Consider the following 22,792-nt stretch of genomic DNA (forward strand, 5'->3'; position numbering starts at 1 on the left):
CCCTTCTCCAGCTCATTTTACAGACGAGGAAACGGAGGCAGACAGGGTGAAGTGACTTGCCCAGGGTCACACAGACACAAGCTGTCTGAGACCAGATTTGAACTCAGGTAGATGCATCTTCCTGACTCCAGGCCTGGCACTCTCTCCATCTGGCTACCTCACTGCCCCAGCCTAGCAGTGAGTAAGTGGGTAATAAGTGCCCACAGACTGACTGCAAGGCCCTGAGCTGGTTGTTGAAGGTCAGTGAGAGATTGGCCCCAGATCTTTCTCTGAAGGAGTTTACAGTTAAGTTGGGGTGGTGGGAGAGGAGAACAAGGTGGCAAATAGCCACACCCCAAAGAACACTGAGGGATACATGAAGGAGAGGCAAGGAAGGCTTCAAGGAAGAGGTGTTTGTATCATCCTTGGCAGTGTACATGATCCATCTTGCCCAGGCTCCCCCCTGGAGGCAGCTAGGTGGTACAGGGAGTAGAGTGCTGATCCTGCAGATACGAAGACCTGAGCTCAAATCTAGCACCAGATACTTACTGGCTGTGCCATCCTGGGCAAGTCACTTAACCTCAGTTTCCTCAACTGTAAAATGGAGATAATAATAGCGCCTACCTCCCAGGGTTGTTGCAAGGATCAAATAAAGCCGAAGAGTGCTTAGCACAGTGCCCAGCACATAGTAGGTGATTAATTAATGCTTGACTGCTTGAGGAAAAGGGCGATGCCATTCGTCATTCACCTGGCATCGCCTCCCGCTATGAGCAGCACGAATGTCAAAGATGGGATGTCTGTCTCCGTGAGAGCTGTCAGCCCCTGCAGAGATCAAACCCATTTAGTCAGTGGACCCCGGGAGCAGTTGTGGCTGGAGCATTTGTGACTTCACAGCCCCCCGGGCCCGGCCTCTTCTGTAGGCTGCTCATGGGACCCCTGAAATTCTCTGCTCCAGCCCCCTCATTTTATGGAGCCCCAGAGGGATCATCGACTAAGAGCTGGGAGCAAGGGAAGGAGGGAGGAAGTAGGAGAGTTACTGGGATTTGAACCTCGCTCTTCAGAGGGCTAGTCTGGTCCTGTGGAGTTCGATGTCATCTCCTCTTCCTAAAGAGTGACTGACCACACCGCTGTAGAGCTCATTGAATCCTAGAGTTTGAGATGGAAGGGACCCAAATACTACCTGCAGGCCCTCCCGCTGTCATCACATGCCTGACAGACGGTCGCCAACCTCTACTTGGAGACCTCCAAAGTGGGTATCTGGATGACACTGGATGAAGCGCTGAAGGAGAAATCAGGGAGAGGAGTTCGAATTTGACCTGAGACACTTAGCTGAGTCACCAAATGTTTCCTCCTCGTTTCCCTCCTCTTATCAAATAAAGATGATGTCATTTTCCTCACGAGGTTGTTTGGGGCCAACAGAGAACCCAAGCCGATGGCTCTGCAGATTTTAAAGCTCTCTGTAAACGTCGGTGAAAACATCATGGGACCTGCCGTGTACGTCAGCCACAAACCCACACCAAGTCCGTGGACTGCCCTCTGAGAAGCTGAGTCTCCTCCACCAAGATGGTGTAAGAAAGAATTCCTCCCCGAGTTAACCAAGCATAGGCTTTACTTCTCTGTGGTAGCAAGGGGCGGAGATGCCAGAATGAGGCATGGGGTCGCTTTCCTGCTTGGACCGTGTTTATCGGGACTTTTAGCCAGCCAAATGTTGATCGCCAAGTTTAGATTTACAAAAGCAGATAAATTAGGGACGGGTGGGGGGTGGGGGGTGGAGGATGGGAGTTATTTTACAAAAGGATTTCTATCATGTTCCGCTAAATAGCGACCCTTCAGGTCAGAGGGAACTGAAGGCAGACATAGACAAAGACTTGTTTTCAGAGCCCCCCTATTCTATGAAATGGGAGATCCGGGACCTGAAGAGGTTTCACACACAGAAGAAGGCAAAGGGGTTTTCCTGCCCATCCCATCCTGCCCCATTCCATGCCCAAGAAGAGGCAGGGCTGTTGCTAGGGAAGCTGGAGTAAGTCTCGGGAATGCTGAGATGACCTGGAAGCCCATCTTCTGGGCAGAACTCCAGGAAGGGGCTCGGAGAATTCTCAGGAGGTCTCTCCATCCTTCGGGGCAGTCTTTTGGCTCCAAGAACTTTGCTTCGAAAGCCTTCCTTTATCTCGGTGACAACAGGTGGTCCTTCTGGTTGGCCCCCCTCAGCCACATCCCCCTTTGGCCCCACGTGGACTCTTCCTGCCAGGGAGGAGGCATTTCGAGTGATGCCATCACACAGCTGCAGCTGGGGAGGAAGATGGAGGGTCAGGTCAGAAGGCTGTCAACTGGTGGCATCAACAACTTACATTGGTGGAGGGAGAGGCTGTACCAGTGACAGCCCAGCTCCATGAAATATTGGACTGTTAATCTTATTTCTATGCTCCAAAGAGGGGCAATGGAATTTGGGGGAAAGAAGGCTGAGCCAAAAGACCTAGAGTTTTCCAAGTCCCAACTATAACCCCTACCAGCAATGGGCAAGTCCCTAAACTATTCTGAATCTAAGTTTCCTCTTCCATAAAATGGGGATACTATTTCTTAAACTCTCCACCTCACAGAAAAGTGCTTTTGGATCTCTGGGAACTGATGCAGAGTGAAATAAGCAGAACCAGGAGAACATTGTACACCTTAACAGCAATATTGTATGATGATCAACTGTGAAAACTTGGCTACTCTCAGCAATGCAACGACCCGGGACAACCCTGGAAGACTTACAGTGGAGAATGCTGTCCACTTCCAGAGAAAGAACTATTGGCGTTGGGTGGATCGGGCTCAAAGCAGACTCTCTCACAGCCATGGATTTATGGTTTCGTCCGAGTGTGCTTTTACCACAAGGACCAATATGGAAGTGGGTTTGGCATAGTAACAAAAATTAAGTTAAAAAAAAAAGGAACGTGCTTTTGTAAACTGTAAAGAGCCAGGGAAGCTCGTGATTATCATCCTTGCTATGGATCCTCCCCTCTAGACCCTAATCCCTGAGCCCTAAAGTTTATGGACAGTAGGGGAGAATCCCGCTCACTGGGCTGAGGCCTTCTAAGTAAGGCATTAAGAATTCTCTTTGGGGGCAGCTGGGTAGGTCAGTCGATTGAGAGCCAGGCCTAGAGACGGGAGGTCCTAGGTTCAAATCTGACCTCAGACACTTCCCAGCTGTGTGACCCTGGGCAAGTCACTTGACCCCCATTGCCTATCCTTACCACTCTTCTGCCTTGGAGCTAATACACAGTATTGACTCCAAGACGGAAGGTAAGGGTTTAAAAAAAAAAAAAAAAATTCTCCTCTTTGCTGAGGTGGGGACGAGGGGTGTGAAGTACTGCTTAGCTTTTCTGAACTATTTTTTTCTTCTTTTATTTTGCTGCAGAGGAGGAAGGGAAAGGATATCTTTGTTAACGAGAGTGATGTAAAAAACAGAATCAACGAACATTTAGAGAGGAAGATAGAAAGAATGACAGATTCTAAATGATCTTCTTAAATTCACTTGAAATTTTGGGGAGTGCCTTCCTGGGACCCCTCCCCAGCCTCTAGCTCGCCAAAAGAAACAATGTCCACCCACAGGGCCTCTTGGAGGAGGAAAGAGGGCAAGCCAGAGGGCAGTGATCGAGTTACTCCAGTCTTTCCTCTAATGCACAGCTCAGAATACTTTGGAGCTCACGCTGAGCCTGAGAGTCAGCGGCTCCTCCTGTAGCCTAATTCTTTCTGGCCCATTTCTTCCTAAAGGGATGAGCTGCCCTCACTATGAGGACAAGACTCACATTTTCAGCAGATTCTTCTGGACCAACAAGTGGGCATTCACTCACCTGTAGCCTGGGTTATACAGGAAATCTTGTAGGAGAACCAGATACTTGCCATGCACAGGAAAGTAGCCAGGAACCCAAAGACCTGTGCAAAAGAAGAAAAAGAGAGGGCAAAGCCATTCAGCCCCAGTTTGCACACTAAATAGCCCAACAATGGCTCCTAGGCTTCTCTAGCCCAAAGCTGCCTGGATCACCCAATGGATAGATGCCACTTTTCCCCTGGTTTGAAGCTGTGTGGAACCAGTCAGAAGCTCCAGAGACAAAGCTTGCTTCTATCACTTAGTGTGAAGTGATGTTGGGCAGATTTCAACTTGCTGGCCTCAGTTTCCTTAACTGTAAATGGCCTGTGAAGTCCCTTCATGCTCTACATCTAGGAACTTCTGTGTGTGTGTGTGTGTGTGTGTGTACATGCATTTATTTAAAGCCCTCACCTTCAATCTTAGAATCAATACTGTGTATTGGCTCCAAGGCAGAGGAGTGGTAAGGGCTAAGCAATGAGGGTTAAGTGACTTGCCCAGGGCCACCCAACTAGGAAGTTTGCTTCTGTATTCTCAACTGTAAAATGGGGCTGATAACAGACCTACCTTGCAGGGTTGTTGTGAGGATCAAATAAGAGAAGATTTCTAAAATGTGTTTAGCACACTGCCTGGCACATAGTAGGTCCTATAAATGCATATTCCATTCCCTTCCTTCTTAAGTGAACTTCTAGGAGTGGGAGCCCTGGGTTCATTCTCAGAAAGGGAAATTTCCTGTCACGACAGCACAGACCTTCTGTGTGTTGGTGCACAGTAGGTCCTTTGTTTATTGACTAGCTTAACCAAGAGAGAATAGTCTGGTAGTAGAAAGAATGCTGGACTTCAAGACAATGTGGGGCTTGAGTTCTGGCTCTGATTCCTCCTAGCGGCGTGCTTTGGGCTGTGTCAGTTCTCTTTCCTTTGTGCTGATTTCCTGGTTTATCCAGTGAGGGGACTGGATGCCCTGATCCCTTCCAGCTCTCACCTTTGATGATTTGGTGGATGAGTAAATGAATGAATGGAAGAGATCATACCATTCGGCAATGCCCTTAGCCCTTGGGGTCTACTGAAGGGGGACCGTGAGATCCCAGGGCCCCGCAGACTGGGGCTTCTCTGGGACGGAGGACATGGGTAAGTGCTTAGCATTTCGGTCTCCTGGGTTGTTCTATTTCCTCCTGACCTGGAATCATATTGAAAGAGAACTCTGAAGGTGACCCCAGTGTAAGGCAGGGAGGCCGGACAAACATCGGGGGTGGGGTGGGGTGGGGGGTCCAGCTGGCTGGGATCTTTGTCTGGAGGGGGCGATGAATGTTAGGCCTGGCGATCTCCTGGCCCGCTCAGGGCCTTCGGTTTTATCGAGGAGGCGGCTGAGGCCCAGAGGGGCTCATGATTAAGATTCTCTGGGGTCATAATATTAATTTATAATTATTTATTAGCAGAAGTTGGAGTTAAGTCTGCTCTCCATTTGCTAGCCCAAAGGGGCAGTGCCAGGAAGAGTCTCCAGCCCGAGAGGGAGAGCCGCTTCCTCCTTCCCCTCTCTTAAAACCCCAGGTGAGGTCACTCCTCCCGAGTCTCTCGGGCTGGACAGACTTGACCTCAGCCCGGGCCAGAAGCCAGACTTCTGGAGGCCAGGAGTCACGCGGGAGTCGGGGCCAGCCTTTCCCCATGAGGCCAGCCTCCGGGGTCCTCCCACAGCATGCGTGCTGGCCCAGGCAAAGGACGACCAAAATGGGTTTTCAAAAGGAATAGGAGGCTCGATTTATACGAAAGTCATACAATGACATGCTTAGGGCACGCAGATCAAATTAAGTAACGAAATGTTTTGCAGACCTTAAAGTGCTGCATGAACGCCAGCTCTGGGCGTAGGGAGGCTGGGCATCTGGGGGCCGAGGGGGGCTGGGCTCAGGGCAGCAGACTCGCTAGGCGCCTGAGGTGAGCTGGTCCTGGCCAGCTGGGCACTGCCCTCAGCTGCCCCCGCCAGCAGCGCTCGGGGCCTGGCTCTTCCTCCATTCCTCTGGTTCTTATTGACTGCCCTACAATCCCACATTATGGATGTTTCTCTTCTCGAGCTGTCTGCATAACGAGCTCACTGTAAGCTGGAGTCTTCTCCAATTGTTCCCATCGCCACATCGTTCTGTCCTCCTCATCGTTGCCTGGCTCTGGTGGAGCCCGGCTAAGAGAGGAGGCCCTCACGAGCTTCGGGGGATATTTCTACAGAACACTGCATCTATTGTCGGATTTGTTCCTCACAATAACCTGGTAAATGAAGGAAACTGAGGACAGAAAAGGGTCGGTGACTTGCCTAAGGCCACACAGCTAGTGTCTGAGGCAGGATTTGAACTCAGAGCCACCTAGATGCCTCTTGCATCATTTACAGAGGATCTTCCCAAAGGTACAGGGCTTATGACAGCACTAAGACCCCAGACGTGTTTTGGGTCCCATACGGGGCTTGGTAAGTCTGAAAGACAGGGTGGGCACGTAGGCTGCTAAATGAAGTCTGGATGATCTGGCTTCAAAGCCCACCTCGGTACCACCTGTGTGACGTGACCCTGAGCAAGGTGTCCAGCCTCAGTTTCCTTCCCTACGAAAGGATTGGACTAGCTAGCCTCTGAGGTCCCTTTCAGCTCTGTATCGACACTCCTATTATCCAAAGGAAGGGAGGAAACTCCGGATGTGCCAGGCTAGGAAATGAGGAGAAGGTCTGCGTTCTGGGACGCTCGTCCAAGAGAAGGCTCCTCACCGCTCCAGCCACAAGGCCGTCTGTGCCGTGACTCTTGGATGCTGCCACGATGGATGCAATCAGAAGAAGGATGGTACCAATTAAGTAATGGAGAAGCTCCTGGAGGGGAGAAAGAGGCAGAGGGGTGGGTAAACTGGCCTCAGAGGGAGAGAGCGTCCCTAGGGCGGTGCTCATGGGACAGCGGGGGTTGGGTGGAATACATCTGACATCGGGAAGAATGAAAACCAAGAGAGGGAATCATCCGCTGACTCTAGGACAACCCTATTTAGGTACAACACGAAACCAGCAGGAGGGAGATGATCAAGCCAGGAGCAAAAGGAGAAAATCCAGGGGAGGAAAGACAGAGGGACAGAAGAGAAACTGAGCTCGACAAGAGAGCTGCCAACAACTGCTTCACTGCCCACTTTGTTCTTTTGGGAGATGATTCTGGCTTTGCAGAGAATGACAAATGATCCTCCTGCCCTTCCCTGTTTCCTGGTGGCTAAAATGTTCAAGGAGGGCTTTAGCTTCATTCCTGGAGGAACAAAGATCTTGAAGAAGGCTAACCAGGCCTCTGATCCTTGCTGATGTCCACCATGAGCCTGCCGAGTCCATTGGCAGCCCAGCATGCTGACACGGGGAAAAGTGCAAGGTTGTTTGCCACACTGTCTGGTCCAGATTAAAATTTCCATTTACTTCTTCATCTGTAAAATGGGGATGAGAGTGGCAGCTATCTCTTGGAGTTACCGTAGGGTCAACAAATATTATAGATGAGCCTTAGAAATGACTACCCTTACCTTCCATCTTGGAGTCAATACTGTGTATTGGCTCCAAGGCAGAAGAGTGGTCAGGGTAGGCGATGGGGGTCAAGTGACTTGCCCAGGGTCACACAGCTAGGAAGTGTCTGAGGCCGGATTTGAACCTAGGACCTCCCGTCTCTAGGCCTGGCTCTCAATCCACTGAGCCACCCAGCTGCCCCCAGGAATAACTTAGAAAATGGAACAATGATGTTTTCTCACTCCTACGCTCAGCTAGGATTCTTCTCACTTGGTCTCCCTTGAATTTGCACTAAATCCCAGAAACAGAAAGGGCCTCAGGAGCCCCTGCTCAATCTGGCTCTTAGCAGGAGCCGCTTCTACATTAGATCTGACCAGCCTTTGCTTGAAGACCTTCCAGGCCATTCTGGAACAGCTCCAATTGTTATGGGAGTCTTCCCTTGTGTCCAGCTTAAATGTTTCTCTTCTAACTTCCACACTGTCTGGGGTCAAACAGAATATGTTTGAAATAACTCTCCAAACATCTGGACCTAAGTAGAGCCATCATGCGCCTCGCCATCGCCTCAGTCTGGCAAGATTTCTCTGCTCCAAGTTACAACCCCTCGTTCCTTTCAAATATAATTTCAAACATGGCTTAGTGGATAGTGCTGGTCTATCGACGATCTTGCTTTTAATCCCACCTCAGACAATGACTAATTGTATGACTTTGAGTAAGTCACTTAACAACTCTTAAACCTTAGATTCTTCATCTCTAAAATGGGAATAATAACAGCAGGTATCTCATCTTATAGGGTGACTACTGGGAGGACCAAACACAGTAACAGATAAAATGCACTGTACAAGTCTGATAGAGACTCATGGGAGTTCTAATGATTCATTATTACTATTATTCTATCTAGGAATAGGTCCTTACTCTGCTGATTTACCTCTCTGGCCACCCACCAATGTAGGAATGCCCTTCCTAAAAGGAATGCCCAGAATGGACCATCACATTCCAAGAATAGTTTTCTTCCATATCCTGGGGGGCAGCTTCAATGAGCCATTAACGGGGACTCTGCCTTTGTTGAGTCCACTAAAGGAGCAAGTTTCCTCTTTAATGCTTTGTCTCAGTCCATTGGGTTTCCCATTTCTAAAAACACTTTCCTTTTTACGAAGTCCTGGGTTGTACCTACAGACTATGTCAAAAATATTTTTTATCATAACAGAAACATAGCTCAGGCCTTTCTTTTCTTCCTCCTTCCTGGTAACCAAACTCTCCAACCAGACATAATGGAGGGTGGCATGAAACAGAGACTGACTGGCAGGGAGAAACAGGAACCTCTAAGAAACTAAAGTCTGAGGAGAGGGCAGAAAATATAGAAAAACCAGGAAGAGATAAAGCTGAAAGGGAAAAGGCGCCTAAGTCCTTCCAAGGGACTCAGATAAGAGCTCTGAGAAAATGAGAAACTGAAGACACGAGGGGGCAGGGCGTGTGACTGGCTCTTGTCCACTGAAGACACGAGGGGGCAGGGCGTGTGACTGGCTCTTGTCCTCTGACATCCTGATTCTCCCCATCCCTCCCTCCATTCTGTTCTCCTGTACATGCGTCACACAGACAACAGGGAAGCCAGAAGGAGCCCACTGCTCGGTGCTACACGGAAGGCCTAGAATTGTTGGAAGCTCGCTGCCCTTTCATAGATTCTCAAGATCAGCAGAAATCAATCCTCAGTAAACACTTATTAAACTCCTATTATGAGCCAGACAGTGCGCAAGATACTGGGGATACAAAGAGAAAGAATGAAACAGTTTACAACTGTTCAGTAACATTGTTTGCTCCCAGGCGAGAGTCATCAGTTTCAATGAATTATAGTATCTATTTCACTCTTAAGTGAAATAGATTCAGCAATCAATTTCAAACTTTGAGTCAAGCCCTTCCAAGCCCCAGAGTCTATCCCAGGGGACCCTGCTCAGAGCCAGGCTCAATACATGTTTGGCGATTGACTGTAATTTAGGAAATCTTGGAGAAGCTTTGCTCGGGGGCATCCTTGAACCAGGCCTGGGAAATACTGTGCTATCATCTCCTAAAGAGGAGGGAGAGGATGGCTGAGCTAGCCAGACCCTGGGCTGGTTTTTTCACATTTAAATGTTTCCTTTGTTTCTGGATTATTTTTTCTAACATTTTTAAAGTTTATCAGTTAAAAAAAGTCAGCAACAACTGTTTGTCTCTACCTGTTTTTGTATAGCTAAGATAGATTATAAAATTAGCTTAGTACAATACAGGGCACATAGTAGGCATTTAAATGCTTTCTTTTTTAACCCTTAATCTTCTGTCTTGGAATAGATATAAGCATTGATTCCACGGCAGAAGAGTGGCAAGGGCTAGGCAATGAGGGTTAAGTGATTTGCCCACAGTCACACAGCTGGGAAGTGTTTGAAGTCTGAACCTTGGACTGCCTCTCTCCAGGCCTGGCTCTCTATCCACGGAGCCCCTTAATAAATGCTTATTGGCTAACAATTCATGGCACAAGGAGAGGATTAGAAATGAGCTTCTTTATCACTCCTTTCTCTCCCCCACCCAAAAAAATCCTCAGCCTGTTTTGAAGCCCTACAGGGTGGAGCCTGGGACACCAGCCATGAGAACTTCCTTTAATCAGTAAGAGGCAATCACTGGCAATGGGTAATGAGGCCAGTGGGCGCCAAATTAAGAGATAAACATGACCACCTGGAAGATGATGAGCTCACCTCCTTCCCGCCCATTCCAGTTCCCGAGCAGAGCCCCCAGGCTGCCTGAGCAGCTCCAGACTGAACCCAGGCAGCCTGCTTACCGCCAGTGGCCAGCTGATGCAGGTGAGCACTCTGTAGATGGAGAAAAGATGGACCAGGTAGAAGACCAGAATCATCAGCAGGTCACACATGGTGACCACTTCAAAGTAGCTGTAGGCACTGTAGTCCGTCCACAGGGAGTTCTTCACGCAGAGGAAGGCAATCAGGAGGGAGATCTGCAAAAAGAGAGATGCAGAGATTGGAGAGATCTCTCCCAGAGGGAGCTGCATGCACTTAATCCTGGTGCAGTGGAGAGATCTCTGGACTCGGGGTCAGGAATCCTGAGCTTCTGACCTGCCCCCGACACTCATCACCTGTGGGGACTCCCCGCTCCTTCCCCAAAGGAATCTCTTTCCCCATCCTGGTGAGGTGGGAGAGAGAACCCACACCACCTTCCTCTTCCTCAACAAGCTTGTTAAATACCCACTAGACTGAGAGACAAAGGGGAAAACAAAAGAGCCAAGGCCTGTCCTCAAGGAGCCCACATTCTATGGACCGAAGTTTAGGACCACAGAGTAACAGACTGAGAAAGGGGGTTCTTAATCAGGGGCACAGACTGTCCCCCTCACAAGGGGTCTGTGGATAGGCTTCAGGGAGTCTGTGAATTTGGATGGGGAAAAAAAGGACAAGAGTCCTTTTCACCAACCTAACTGGAATTTGGCATTTCCTTCAATTACTTAAAAAAACAAGGCAGTGGATGGAGAGCCAGGCCTAGAGATGGGAGGTCCTAGGTTCAAATCTGGCCTCAGACACGTCCCAGCTGTGTGACCCTGGGCAAGTCACTTCACCCCCATTGCCTAGCCCTTACCACTCTTCTGCCTTGGAGCCGATACACAGTATTGACTCCAAGACGGAAGGTGAGGGTTTTTAAAAACAAAAAACAAAAAAAAACAAGGTGGCTAGGTAGCACAGTAGATAGAGTGCCAGGCCTGGAGTCAGGAGGACCTGGGTTCAAATGTGACCTCAGATGCTTCCTAGCTGTGTGGCCCTGGGCAAGTCACTTAACCCTGTTTGCCTGGCCATTGCCTTTCTGTCTTAGAGTTGTTACTAGGACAGAAAGTAAAGGTTTAAGAAAAAACAAGACAATATTCTGAGACATGGGGTCCGTGGGCTTTACCGGACTACTAAAGGGGACCATGACAGGAAAAAGGAACGCAGCTCTGGTGCAAGTGACTGATGGGGAAAGGCATTTTCCAGAGTTCCTCGTTTGGGTAAAACAAGTCCAGGAGCTACACAGCCCTTCGGCCAGCCAGAGGAGCACACACGTGGCCTTAAATGCCGAAACAAACCAGTGTTGATGCGGAGCCTGAGCCCACCTCAATATTTGCCTATCCCCCAGTGCTCCTGCTCAGGGGTGGGGGTGGGGGTCAAGCTCCACTTCTCACTTCCTCTCCCACCAACCAACCAAGCGGAATGAAATAGTGACTCACGTCTTGGGGCTTTTCGAAACCTCAAGACAATGTTTCAGTCCTTTGCAGCAGGGTGAGCTCTGGACTTTGGCCATACGCCCATCCCTAAATCTGCCGGGGCCACTCGCTGAAGGGCACGATGTGACTGGGCTCTGGGGCCTCCTCCATCAGGCCCCTCTGATCTGTTCCGGGGTGACCCTCGAGGTGTCGTGGCTCCGTTCTGGGAGCCGAAGGTCCTGGGGTTTCTGCTTAGGCGGGACCCCGATACACCAGCTTTGGAAGAGCTCAAGAGATCCCAGGATGTTCCCCAACACGTGCAGAGACCTTCACAACCTGGCTCAGGAAGGCTGGGGCAGGATGTAGGGGAAACACAGCCTAACAACTGAGGGGCATGGGTGGCCTTGGGAGCTAGTGAGTTCCCTCGCACTGAAGGCCTTCAAGCAGGGTAAACCCTCGCCAGGGATGCTATAGACAGGACTCTTATTCCTAGCAAATGGTAGCCGTGCCAGAAAGGTTGGTTTCTTCCTTTCCTTCCTTCCTTTTCCCCATGGAAGTGGCACCTCTGGAGTTCCAGGCGGAATCGATAAACCGTGAGATCACAGAATTATAGATTTGGACCTAGAAGGGCCCCTTAGGCCAGAGCTTCTCGACCCGGGAATCCTCGAACTTAAAATCTGGTTTTTTGATCACTATATTTCCATGTACTTGGTTTCCTCTAGAGTCGTCTGTGTTTTATTTTAGGCACTTGAAAACGTGGAGGTTTGTGGGCTTTGCCAGACTGCCTGAGGGGTCCACGATACAACAAAGGCGGAGGACCCCAGTGCAACCCTCCTCATTGGACAGATGAAGAACTGAGACCCAGAGGAGTTCTGCGTCTTGGCCGGTGTTAACCCAGCCAATCAGGCTCAGGGCCAGGACTCACACACTGGTCTTCTGGCGCCCAGCCCAGGGAACCAGAAAGGCCGTGCCTTTGTTGGAGACGCCGTCCAGGGGGTTGGTAAGAGTGCCACGATCTGGGCTATTTCACAAGGTGGCCGGCGCATCGTGTTCCCCTGGACTTGGGCAGTTCTGTGTCTCCTGCCTGGCACAAATCAGTTTGACTGATTTGACTGAAGCCTTTCGTTTTCACAGCATTCCCGGCATCTTCTCTCCTGCCCGGCTGAGCCCGGCTCTTGTAACAGAGAGCCTGACAGAGGGAAGCATGGCCAGCCCAAGGCCTTGACCTCCTCTAACAGCCCAGGTGGCCTTCTGCACCCCTGAGCCCCCGTGTCTCTGCTGCCAGGAGGAAAGACTCCTCCAATACCTCTCCCCGTAGGCCAAGAAAGACCAGCAAAATTACCCAGCCTGCACCTTCATTAGAGAAGTGTTTCTTTTTCCTGCTCAGTCTTTAAGGAGTCAAATGCCATTAAGTGAGCTTATTAACTCCCAAGCCAAAAGGGGATTCACTATAAATCCTGGCAATGGGGCAGGGGCTTCCCCAGAACTCAAGGGCCAGACCCACCACACCCAAGGAGGACTCATGCAAATCCATATATCCCCTGTGGCTGGGGTGGGGAGAGGCATTCTTTTGGGTGCCAAACAACCTTTATTGAGCATATCTGTTGCATGTAGAAAACTGCTCCTGGAGTAAGGCCTTCTTACTATTTCTGTGACCCTGGGTAAGTCACTTAACCTCTCCCAGCCTCAGTTTCCTCAGCTGGAAAAGGGGGATTTTCCAATGCAATAAAGGCCATGTAGGTCAGGTATTGTGCTAGACCCAGAGGGCATAAATAGCCCCTAGACCTCCAGGAGGTTATATTCTACAGGGCTCTGAACTTGGGGGCCGTAGAATAGATTGTTAGATTTCAAGGGGTTCATGACTTTAGATGGGGGGAAAACATTATGTCTTTATTTTCCTTAACCTCTAACTGAAATTTAATATTCCCTTCAATTATTATTATTGAAAATGCCTCACCTTCCATCTTAGAATCCATACTATGTATTGGCTCCAAGGCAGAAGAGTGGCAAGGGCTAGGCAGTGAGGGTTAAGTGACTTATCCAAGGTCACACACCTAGGAAGTGTCTGAGGTCATGTCTGAATCCAGGAATTCTCTCTCTAGGTCTGGCTCTCAATCCACTGAGTCACCCAGCAGCCCCCACACTTCAATTATTTAAAAATATGATTCCTAATAAGAGAGCTGAGGCTTCCCCAGATAGCGAAAGGGAGTCCATGATACATATGTACATACCCCTGTACTAAGGGAAAGAGCAAGTGTTCAAACCCTACAAAAGATATACAAATCCCTCGAACAGACATTTAAAAAATGGTATATGATTTGGCTACTCATGAACATGGTGTGTCCTACTAATTCCATGTTGTTGTTCAGTTGTGTCTGTCTTCTCATGACTCCCATGGACCACAGCACGATAGGCCCTTCTGTCCTCCACCATCTCCTAAAGCCTGTCCAAGGTCATCTCCATTGCTTCCATCTCATCCTCTGCCTCCCCTTCTCTTTTTGCTCTAATGGGAGCATACAGTGGGTAGGGTAGGCAGCTCAAAGGTGGCAGAGCTGGAGGGGAGTGGGGCACTCAGGCCATTCCTCTCCCCCTCTCCACATCTGCCTCTCACCACCCACCCACTTTTGCTCTAATCTTTCCCGCCATCAGGCTCTTTTCCAGTTAGTCCCATCCTCCCATTTATGTGGCCAAAGGATTTGAGCCTCAGTTTCAGTCGTCTGCCCTTCCAAGGGGTAGACCTGAATTCAGAGTTAACATTTAATTCCACCCCTGCTGTATACAACTGTATTTTGGGGTGGAGGCTTGGGGGCATACCCGTGATTTCGTTGGCATGGGGGACAGAACCTCCCAGTGCCAATTGTTATATTGAATCTCTGGGAGCCAGGAGTCCACACTGTGATTGACAGGTGGATCCGTTGGATGTCGGAATGTTCCCAGAGGGGTGTGCGGACACAGGAGAGGGCGGTTGGCCCAGGGGGGTATAAAACCTCCCTGGCAGCCCTGGCAGGGGTTCCTTTCTTTCCCTGAGACCTGAGATCAGTGGGTCCTGGTCTTTTGTGGGATTAAGACTTGCAGACTCAGCCTTGCAAACTCCTCCTGTTTGTTCCTATAACATCAACAACCTGTACCCAGACCATCATCTCTGATTCTACTGCCCCTAGAAATTAGGAAATCAATCATCTATAGCTATCTAGGTTTCCCAGGGCCCGGGAGGGATCCGGGTAGAAGAAGAAGAGGAGGGTGGAAAGGGGTGGATATCTCAAAGACTGGTTAGGCATATCATCTAGTAAAGAAGAAGCTGAAACATCAAGCAGCAGTTTGCCTACTCTGGTGTGGCTGTGGCCAGGCTGGACCAGAGAGGACTAGCCATCCTGATTCATTACTTGCCTACAGTTTAAGGGTTTATCATCACCAAGTTAATTAGGGTTTCCCAATACCTCTATCCAATCCCATTATTCCTCTTTGTTTAAATACAGTCAAAGCTTTAAAAAGTACCTTCCTGAAGTGGTTATTCATAGCTTCTTTGGGAAGGGAGAGACGCAGTCAGATACCAACATCATCCAGCTAAAGAGCCCATTATATAATTTCAATCAACCCCAGGTGGGACCTGAAGGGATATCATCCTTTGACTTGCAGGATCCTGCCTGGGCACTGTTATAAAGGAGGGAGGTGTCATATCATCCTCTCTCTATACATCATCTACATACATCTAGTAGTATTATTATACACAATGCAGATTAGAGAGAACCTGCTAGAAATGCCAATCCTGGGAGCTCTGAGAGCCAGGTCAGCAGGTGACTTGTTCAATGTCACACAGCCAGCAAATGTCAGAGGGAGGTCTGGGACGCCAATTTTCTGGACTCCAAGGCCGGTTCTGCCAGAATGGTACACTGGATGGGAACGAGGTTTGCATGTTCTTATAACAAAACCAAATAAAACCCCCAGTGAAACAATATAAAATCAGTTGAAGATGGAAAACATGCTAATAATTGGGGGCAAGAGGGTGCTGGTTATCAGAAAAGGCCTAGTACAGTGACAGTAAGCCTTTTAGAGACAGTGCCAGGCCCCCCTCCTACCCCCTAGACCAAGTGCCATGCTGGCCTTCTACCAAACACCAAGTTTCATGCCCCAACCCCTCTTACCCCAGACAGGGAAGGGAGGAAGCACCCTCATTGGGCTGCTGGGCAGAGGAGTGGATGATGAGAGGCACATGTGGAGAGGGGGAGAGGAAAGGCCTGAGTGCCCCACTCCCCTCCAGCTCTGCCACCTTTGAGCTGCCTACCTTACCCACTGTATGCTCCCATTGGACTACTGGGCAGAGGGGCAGGTGATGTGAAAAAATGTCGTCAAACACAGTGGAGAGGGGGAAGGGAGAAGTTCTGCCCGAGTCCCTCTGCCTTTCTAGTAATAAACTCTGGGGTTGGGGGGTGGGTGGGAAGGGTGGCCAGAGTGACCAGAGAGAACTCTCTGCATGCCATCTTTGGCACCTGTGTCATAGGTTCACCATCACCGGCCTAGTGTAAAAGCTGACCTCTGAGCTCAGTGGTGAAGGAAGCCTAGAAATCTCTGAGTTGTTCTGGGCATAGGGGACAGCCAAACAAGGGGTCAGCCTGACTGGGTCTTAAATCCTTTGGTGCCCTCTTGATCACATTGGCTCCCAATGAGGGTACCTTCTGAAGTCTAGAAAGCACCATCCTTATAACCCCATCAGGCAGGTGATGCAGATAAATAATACTTGATGGACAAAGAAGCCAGTGCAGAGAGAGGAAGTGGTTTCCCCAGAGTCACAAAGCTGGGAGGTATCAGAGCCAAGATTCCAACTCGGGTCCACTGATGCCCATCTAGTGTTCTTTACATGATGTTATAGGACCTCCCTGGGCAGTTAGTGGCACAGTCAATAGAGGGCCAGTCCTGGAGCCAGAGAGGCTCAAATTCCAGAGTTCAAATCTGTTCTCAGACCCTTACTAGCTTTATAATTGTGGGCAAATCACTTAATCCAATTTGCCTCAATTTCCTCATTTGTAACATAAGCCGAAGAAGGAAATAGCAAACCACTCCAATACTTTTGCCACGAAACGCGGTCATGAAGAGTTGGATACAACTGAAACAACTGAACAATGGGATGAAATGCATGCGAGAACAATGGAAAACTGTCTTGAGGAGAAATAAGACCCCCTATACTCCAGGGTAATGATAGCCTGGTATGAAGAACTACTTAAAGCTAAGGCAAATCACAATACCTAGAGGAGAGAGCTGACCCCAGAGTCAGGAAATCCTGGGTTAAGCTGTGTGACCCTGAGCAAGTCACTTAACCAGTGTTTTAGGCAATCTCTAAGACTGTATTGGAAGAGAAGGTGGAAGAATGCCCTACGCTGATGACATCACAGGTACCCAATGACATAAATAACTTAAAAAAGAAACAAACAAAACCAACCTGTCCCAAACGCAGCACTTCCCCATTAGTCTCACCTTGGATGATTCTCCCCCTTCTGGCTTCCTTCCCAGAAACTAACATCCTTCTTTCTTTTTCTGTGAGAACTTGAACAGAGCCAGCAGAAAGAACACTCCTGGAGTGAGAGGTAAATTCAGGCAGGATTATCTGCTCTCCTTTGGAGGAGATTCTCCCTTGAATTGGGGGGAAATCCAGAAGGAGATGGCGACGCCAAGATCTCAGCGCCAAGGCCGTATCATTCTTGGTCCGGGTCGTGACTTTGGCTGGTTCTTGGCCTTAATTGTTCTACACTCCCATCCAGGAGGAAAAAGCCCATTTGAAGAAGCCAAGTTTTAGAGTTAGGTTCAGCGTCATAGGGCAGAGCTAGAAGGGACCTCCAAGGCTGGTCATCCATATGTCCACTAACAAATCCAGGGCTGTGTTAGGATCAGTGAGTGAGCATCTTCTCTCCACCCTCTGCAATCACTCTCCATGTCTCCTTCTGAGAAGGATAATCAAATTCACATGCCTGTCCTGAAAGGGCATGGCCATCACTTGTCCTGTGACTTTACTTATCATCATCCTTGGGACTTCCTACACCAGTGGTTCCCAAACTTTTTTGGTCTACCGCCCCCTTTCCAGAAAAAAATATTACTTAGCCCCCTGGAAATTATTGTTTTTTAATTTTAATAGCAATTAATAGGAAAGATAAATGCACCTGTGGCCATCACTGCCTCCCTGGATCGCTGCAGCACCCACCAGGGGGTGGTGGCGCCCACTTTGGGAATCACTGTCCTAGACCAAAGCACTCTTTTGTATCTGGAGACAATTGATGATATAGTGCCTAATTTGGAGTCCCAAAGATCTGAGTTCTAATCCTGCCTCATATACTTGCTCGCTATGTGACTCTGGACAAGTCACCTCTCCTAGCCTCAGTTTGCTCACTTGTAAAATGGAGATAAGAAGAGTACCTCCCTCCCTAAGGGCTGTAATTTGTAATAATTGTAAATATTTGTAGCCCCACATATTTCTGAGCAGAATGTCTTACATAGGTTAGGTATGGCTTCATTCTTTTACTCAATATAGCATTTGCTTATGAAGCACTCCTTATGGACACCACTGTGCCAGGGGCTGAGGATACGAGGTCAGAAACAAAACAGTAGGATAAAAACAGGGTTATTTGGGGAGATACTAGCAGGTAGAAGTGGGTGTGGGGGGATCACAAAAGGCTTCACAAGGAAAAGCTGGCATTGTCTGAATTTGAACCCAAGTCCTGTGTCCCCAAAAGCAAAGCTCTCTGCATTATAAATGCAGCCTCCCCAGTGAACCCTACAGTTGGAAGACTGGTTCTGCCACTGATCACCTTTGGGGCCTTGGATGAGTCCTCGGTTTCCCCATCTGTAAAACGAGGAGATTGAATTCAATGACTTCAGAGGTCTCTTCCAGCTCTACATCTAGCCCAGGGCCTTGATTTTAAGTTGGGCAATGTTCTGAAAACCATAGGAAGAGATGCTGGCATTTGTGTAGTTCCATGATGAATGGGGATGCCATCTCTCTGGTTGACTCCAGCATAAGTGGCCAAGAAACCAGGTTAATGGCCTTCCTCTAAGCTCATCCTTTAAAGCCTCTGCCAAGCCCTGAATACTCCCAATGTGCTCCTTTCTAGCTGAAGATGGCACCAGATGCCTTTGGTTCAGGAAGCCAGGAAGGAAGAACAATGAGATCACTGGACGCCGCTCTCTCTCTGCATCCTGGCCTCAGGATCGAGTTTCTGTGGGAGAGGCAGCTGGGTGGAACTGAGGGAGGAGGGCAGAGGGGCTCAGATGAAGCCTTAACAGGCTTTCTGGGAGAGCCCAGGGAGAAAAGAACAAGGCCCTTTTGTTCACATCAAGAGGCCATTTAAAAGCCGGTCAAGTGCATTTGTAAATGGATTGAGGCCAATCGGTGAGGTAACTCCGGCTCGTTTGCTCGGGGGACGACAAGTGTGGTATGTTCTCACATTTAACTGAATTCTGCATTGCACGTACATGCAGGGGCATGGGATCCTGGGATCTTAGCTCTAGCATGGGGAGGGGAGTCCAACACCCTCATTTTACAGATGAGGAAACTGAGACTCAAGAGAAATTTGTAGCACCCTAGATTGAAAGCTAGAAGGGACTTCAGGGGCCAGACCATCCAACTCCTTCATTGTACAGAGAGGAAAATGAAGACTTCAGGATAATTGTCGGACCTTGGATTTAAACATGAAGGGACTTCAGGGTCCATCTCATCCTATTCCCTCATTTTACAGATGGGGAAATTGAGGGACAGAGAATTAAATTGATTTGTCTAAGGTCACATAAGTAATAAATGGGAAAATTGGGATTTCAAGCCAACTCTTTATTTTAGAGCCAGTCTTCCCTGCTCTGTATCAGGGCTGTCTCCTCAAGGACCCAGCTTTCCTTGGTACCAGGAAGGCCCGAGTTCAAATCCCACTTCTGATGATTAGCACCTTTGGGATCAAGAGCGAGTTTCTTTGCTACTCCAAACCTCAGTTTTTTCACTTGTCAAATGGGGATAACAACAGCATCGACCTCACTGGGTTGCTGTGAGGCTCCAAGGAGATCCCATATGGGAAGCACTCCGCAAACCTGACAATGCTTTGACAGATGTCAGCCATGATTAACATCCTCTTAAGAGTCCTTTCCAAACCAACAAAATGGCAGTGGGTGCAATGGGAAGTGGGCTTGAGAGTCAGCCCTGGGTCTGAATCCTGAGTTTTCTCACCTGTGAAATGGGAAGACTAAACCCTCATGTGGTTGTTGTGAGGTCAGTGCTCGACTGAGGGGAAGTTCTCATCTGAGAACCCCTCTGATGCTTTCAGAAAGCTGTGGGGAAACTTCAAGCCCATTTCTAATCTCCCCCACAGTCCTACTGCATATTTGCTTATTCAAATATGTGGGACCTCAAGCAACATAGATACTTCCCTCTCTGGGCCTCATCTGTAAAATGGGCAGGCCCCAACTAAGCGGCCTTTCCAGTTGTAAATCCATAATCCCAAACTCAGAGAACCCTCCAGCTCCAGAATCTGCCCACTGCTAGGACTCTCCCTCTCCCAATTCATTTTAGATTGGTTCTGTTTGGCCTCAGAGGGCAGGCTGAACCGAAGCCAATTTAGCTAGATGTCAGGAAAATCTTGTGGCTGGTGGCACAGTAGGTAGAGCAGTTGGCCTGGAATCAGAAAGATCTGAGTTCAAATCTCACCTCAGATGCTTACTCGCTATGCTATGTGACCTTGGGCAAGTTACTTGACCTCTTTGCCTCAGTTTCCTCAAATATAAAATGGAGATAATAGCACCTGCCTCACAGGGTTGTTGGAAGGCTCAAATGAGATAATATTTATTAAAATGCATGGGACAGTGCCTGGCACACAGTAGATGCCAAATAAGCATGTGTTCCCTTCCCCACTAATGATGAGAGCTCTCCAAAAGCGGGATGGGTCACCTCAAGACATGGAGGTCTTCGGTAACCGTTGGCTGACCACTTGTTGAATGTCATAGTGGAGTTTCGGTCTGGGGGACAAGAGTTGGACTAGATGGTCCCCCCAACTCTGATTCTGTGAATACCAATGGTGCCACGTTGGTAGGGAGGCTGATTCAGCAAGGCAAACAAGTATATTATCAATGTAGCCAGTGCATTCTTCCATAGGCCAGTCATCAGTGGCAGTGAGGTGGAGTAGGGGATAGAGTGCTAGACCTGGAAGACCCGAGTTCAAATCCTGCCTCAGACACTTATTAGCTGTGTGATCATGGGCAAAGTCACTTAACCGCTGGCTGCCTCAGTTTACCCATCTGTAAAATGGGGAGAATAACAATCATTTCTGAGGCCCCTTCCAGCTCTGAGATTGGGGAGTGGAGCAGGGAAAAATTAATGTGTGTGGCTATGTGCAAGCCAGAGAAGCTACAAAAGTCTGCTCGGGTGATCTTGAGCCCTGTAAATTAGGTCTTCTCAGGTGCTCGACAGCTTCTAGAAATAATTAGGGGAAGAAAAAGGGAAAACCCACTTTAAGAGCAAGAAGGCGCTCAGGGCTTATCTAATCCAATGCCTTCATTTTTCACACATATGGAAACTGAGAGTCCCCCAAGGCCACAAAGCCAATCTGGAGGCCAGAATTAGAACCCCGTCCTCCAGACTCCCAGGCCTCTCTCCCCTTCATACTCCCTTTCGTAGATAGAATAACTGATTTTTAAAAAAGTCAGTGATGAAGGACAAAACTAATTGCAATCAAATCTGAAGGCTGATGAGGCAGTTAGGAAGCTCAGTGCATAGAATACCAGGCCTGGAGATAGGAGCGCTGGGTTCAAATCTAATTCTAGACGCAGGTTCTTATGGTATAGTGGAAAGAGGGCTGGAGTCGGCAGGCATCAGAGGACCCAAGTTCGAAACCAGTCTCTGACACTAAGTTGCTACATGCCTTCACTTAGCCTCCTTGGGTGAGCCTCAGTTTTCTCTTCTGTAAAGAGAAGAGGTTGGACCAGTAAGCTCTATGGTCCCTTCCAGCTCTGAGGCTACAGTTTCTATGGTCCAGTGAAGAACACAGACTGTTTTCTTTGTGTTTCCTTTCTGTTTTTTGGCCCCTCTTGCCATCTTGATTTCCAAATGGCTTTATTGGGCTTAATTTCTCCTAGAAGGTCTCTGAAAACGCTGCCACTCAGAGATCATAGAGAGGCGCAGATGCCAAAGAAATGAGCAGACAGGGCCCAAGGTACCATGGCACAGTGGACGGGGGGTTAGGCTTGAGCTTGGGATAGAACTGTCCCCAGCAGCTGGGAGATCCTGAACAATTCTTTGTCTCATCTCTGAGAATGATGCCTTTAGTATCTACCCCATTCGGGGGTTGTGGGGATTAAACGATCTAACTTATGTAGTGTTACAGAAATATCCACTATTCCTATTATTATTATTATTTTGGAGTCAAAGGATGTGGGTTCAAATCTTGGCTCTTACCAGCTATGGGAGTTAGGCGAGTCCTGTTAAAGGGCTAAGGTTCTCACTCCAAAACAGGGAAGTTGGGAAAAAGATCCGTAATTAAAATGACCAAGCTTGGCCTTAGAGACCTCAGGCAAGTCATCTCAAATCTCTGGGCCTCAGTTTCTTCATCCATCAATTGAAAGGGACCTCCAAGGTCCCCTCCATGATCTTATGTGAGAAGGGATGAGAAAAAGTACCTCTTTTCCATCTTTGTAGAAGTAGGGGATTATGGGTAGAATTGATATGTTGGCTAAGCTGCTCCACCCCCACCCCCTCCTCGCCCTTTTCTTTTTTATTCTTTGTTCCAAGGGATACTTCTTTGTAGGGATATATTTAGAAATAAAAGTGATACATGTAAATTCTATATCAGATTGCTTACCATCTCAGGAAGGGGGGAGGGAGGGAGGGATCAAGGGAGGGACGGTCAGAAGAAGGGAAAGAATTTGGAACTCAAAATTTTTCAAGAAATGTTAACAATGTTTTTACATGTAAGAGGGGAAAGTATTATTATTTTAAAAAAATTTTTTTAAAAACCCTTAACTTCTGTGTATTGGCTCCTAGGTGGAAGAGTGGTAAGGGTGGGCAATGGGGGTCAAATGACTTGCCCAGGGTCACACAGCTGGGAAGTGTCTGAGGCCGGATTTGAACCTAGGACCTCCCGTCTCTAGGCCTGACTCAATCCACTGAGCTACCCAGCTGCCCCCAAAAGTATTATTTTTTTAAAAAAGAAATACTATTTTTTGGTCCAGCTCTCAGTTCTAGGACCAACGATCTAGGTATGATTCCTCTTCTCCCCTCTGCCCTAACACTCACAACCTGGACAAC

The 22,792-nt window shown here is 48.6% G+C and overlaps 1 protein-coding gene across 1 annotated transcript; it reads right to left on the reverse strand.

Annotated features, from left to right (window-relative positions):
• Positions 1-1,570: 1,570 nt before the first annotated feature.
• On the reverse strand, positions 1,571-10,480 carry CMTM7 (CKLF like MARVEL transmembrane domain containing 7). Its single transcript, XM_044678875.1, has 5 exons — positions 10,415-10,480; positions 10,123-10,296; positions 6,564-6,662; positions 3,813-3,894; positions 1,571-2,266 (listed from the first exon to the last, which is right to left on the reverse strand). Exons 1-5 carry the CDS (start codon positions 10,478-10,480, stop codon positions 2,253-2,255), a joined length of 435 nt encoding a protein of 144 aa, XP_044534810.1. The 3' UTR covers positions 1,571-2,252.
• Between the last annotated feature and the right edge of the window lie 12,312 nt (positions 10,481-22,792).

This window comes from Gracilinanus agilis, chromosome 5 (genome assembly GCF_016433145.1).
Source record: "Gracilinanus agilis isolate LMUSP501 chromosome 5, AgileGrace, whole genome shotgun sequence".
Classification (NCBI taxonomy): domain Eukaryota; kingdom Metazoa; phylum Chordata; class Mammalia; order Didelphimorphia; family Didelphidae; genus Gracilinanus; species Gracilinanus agilis.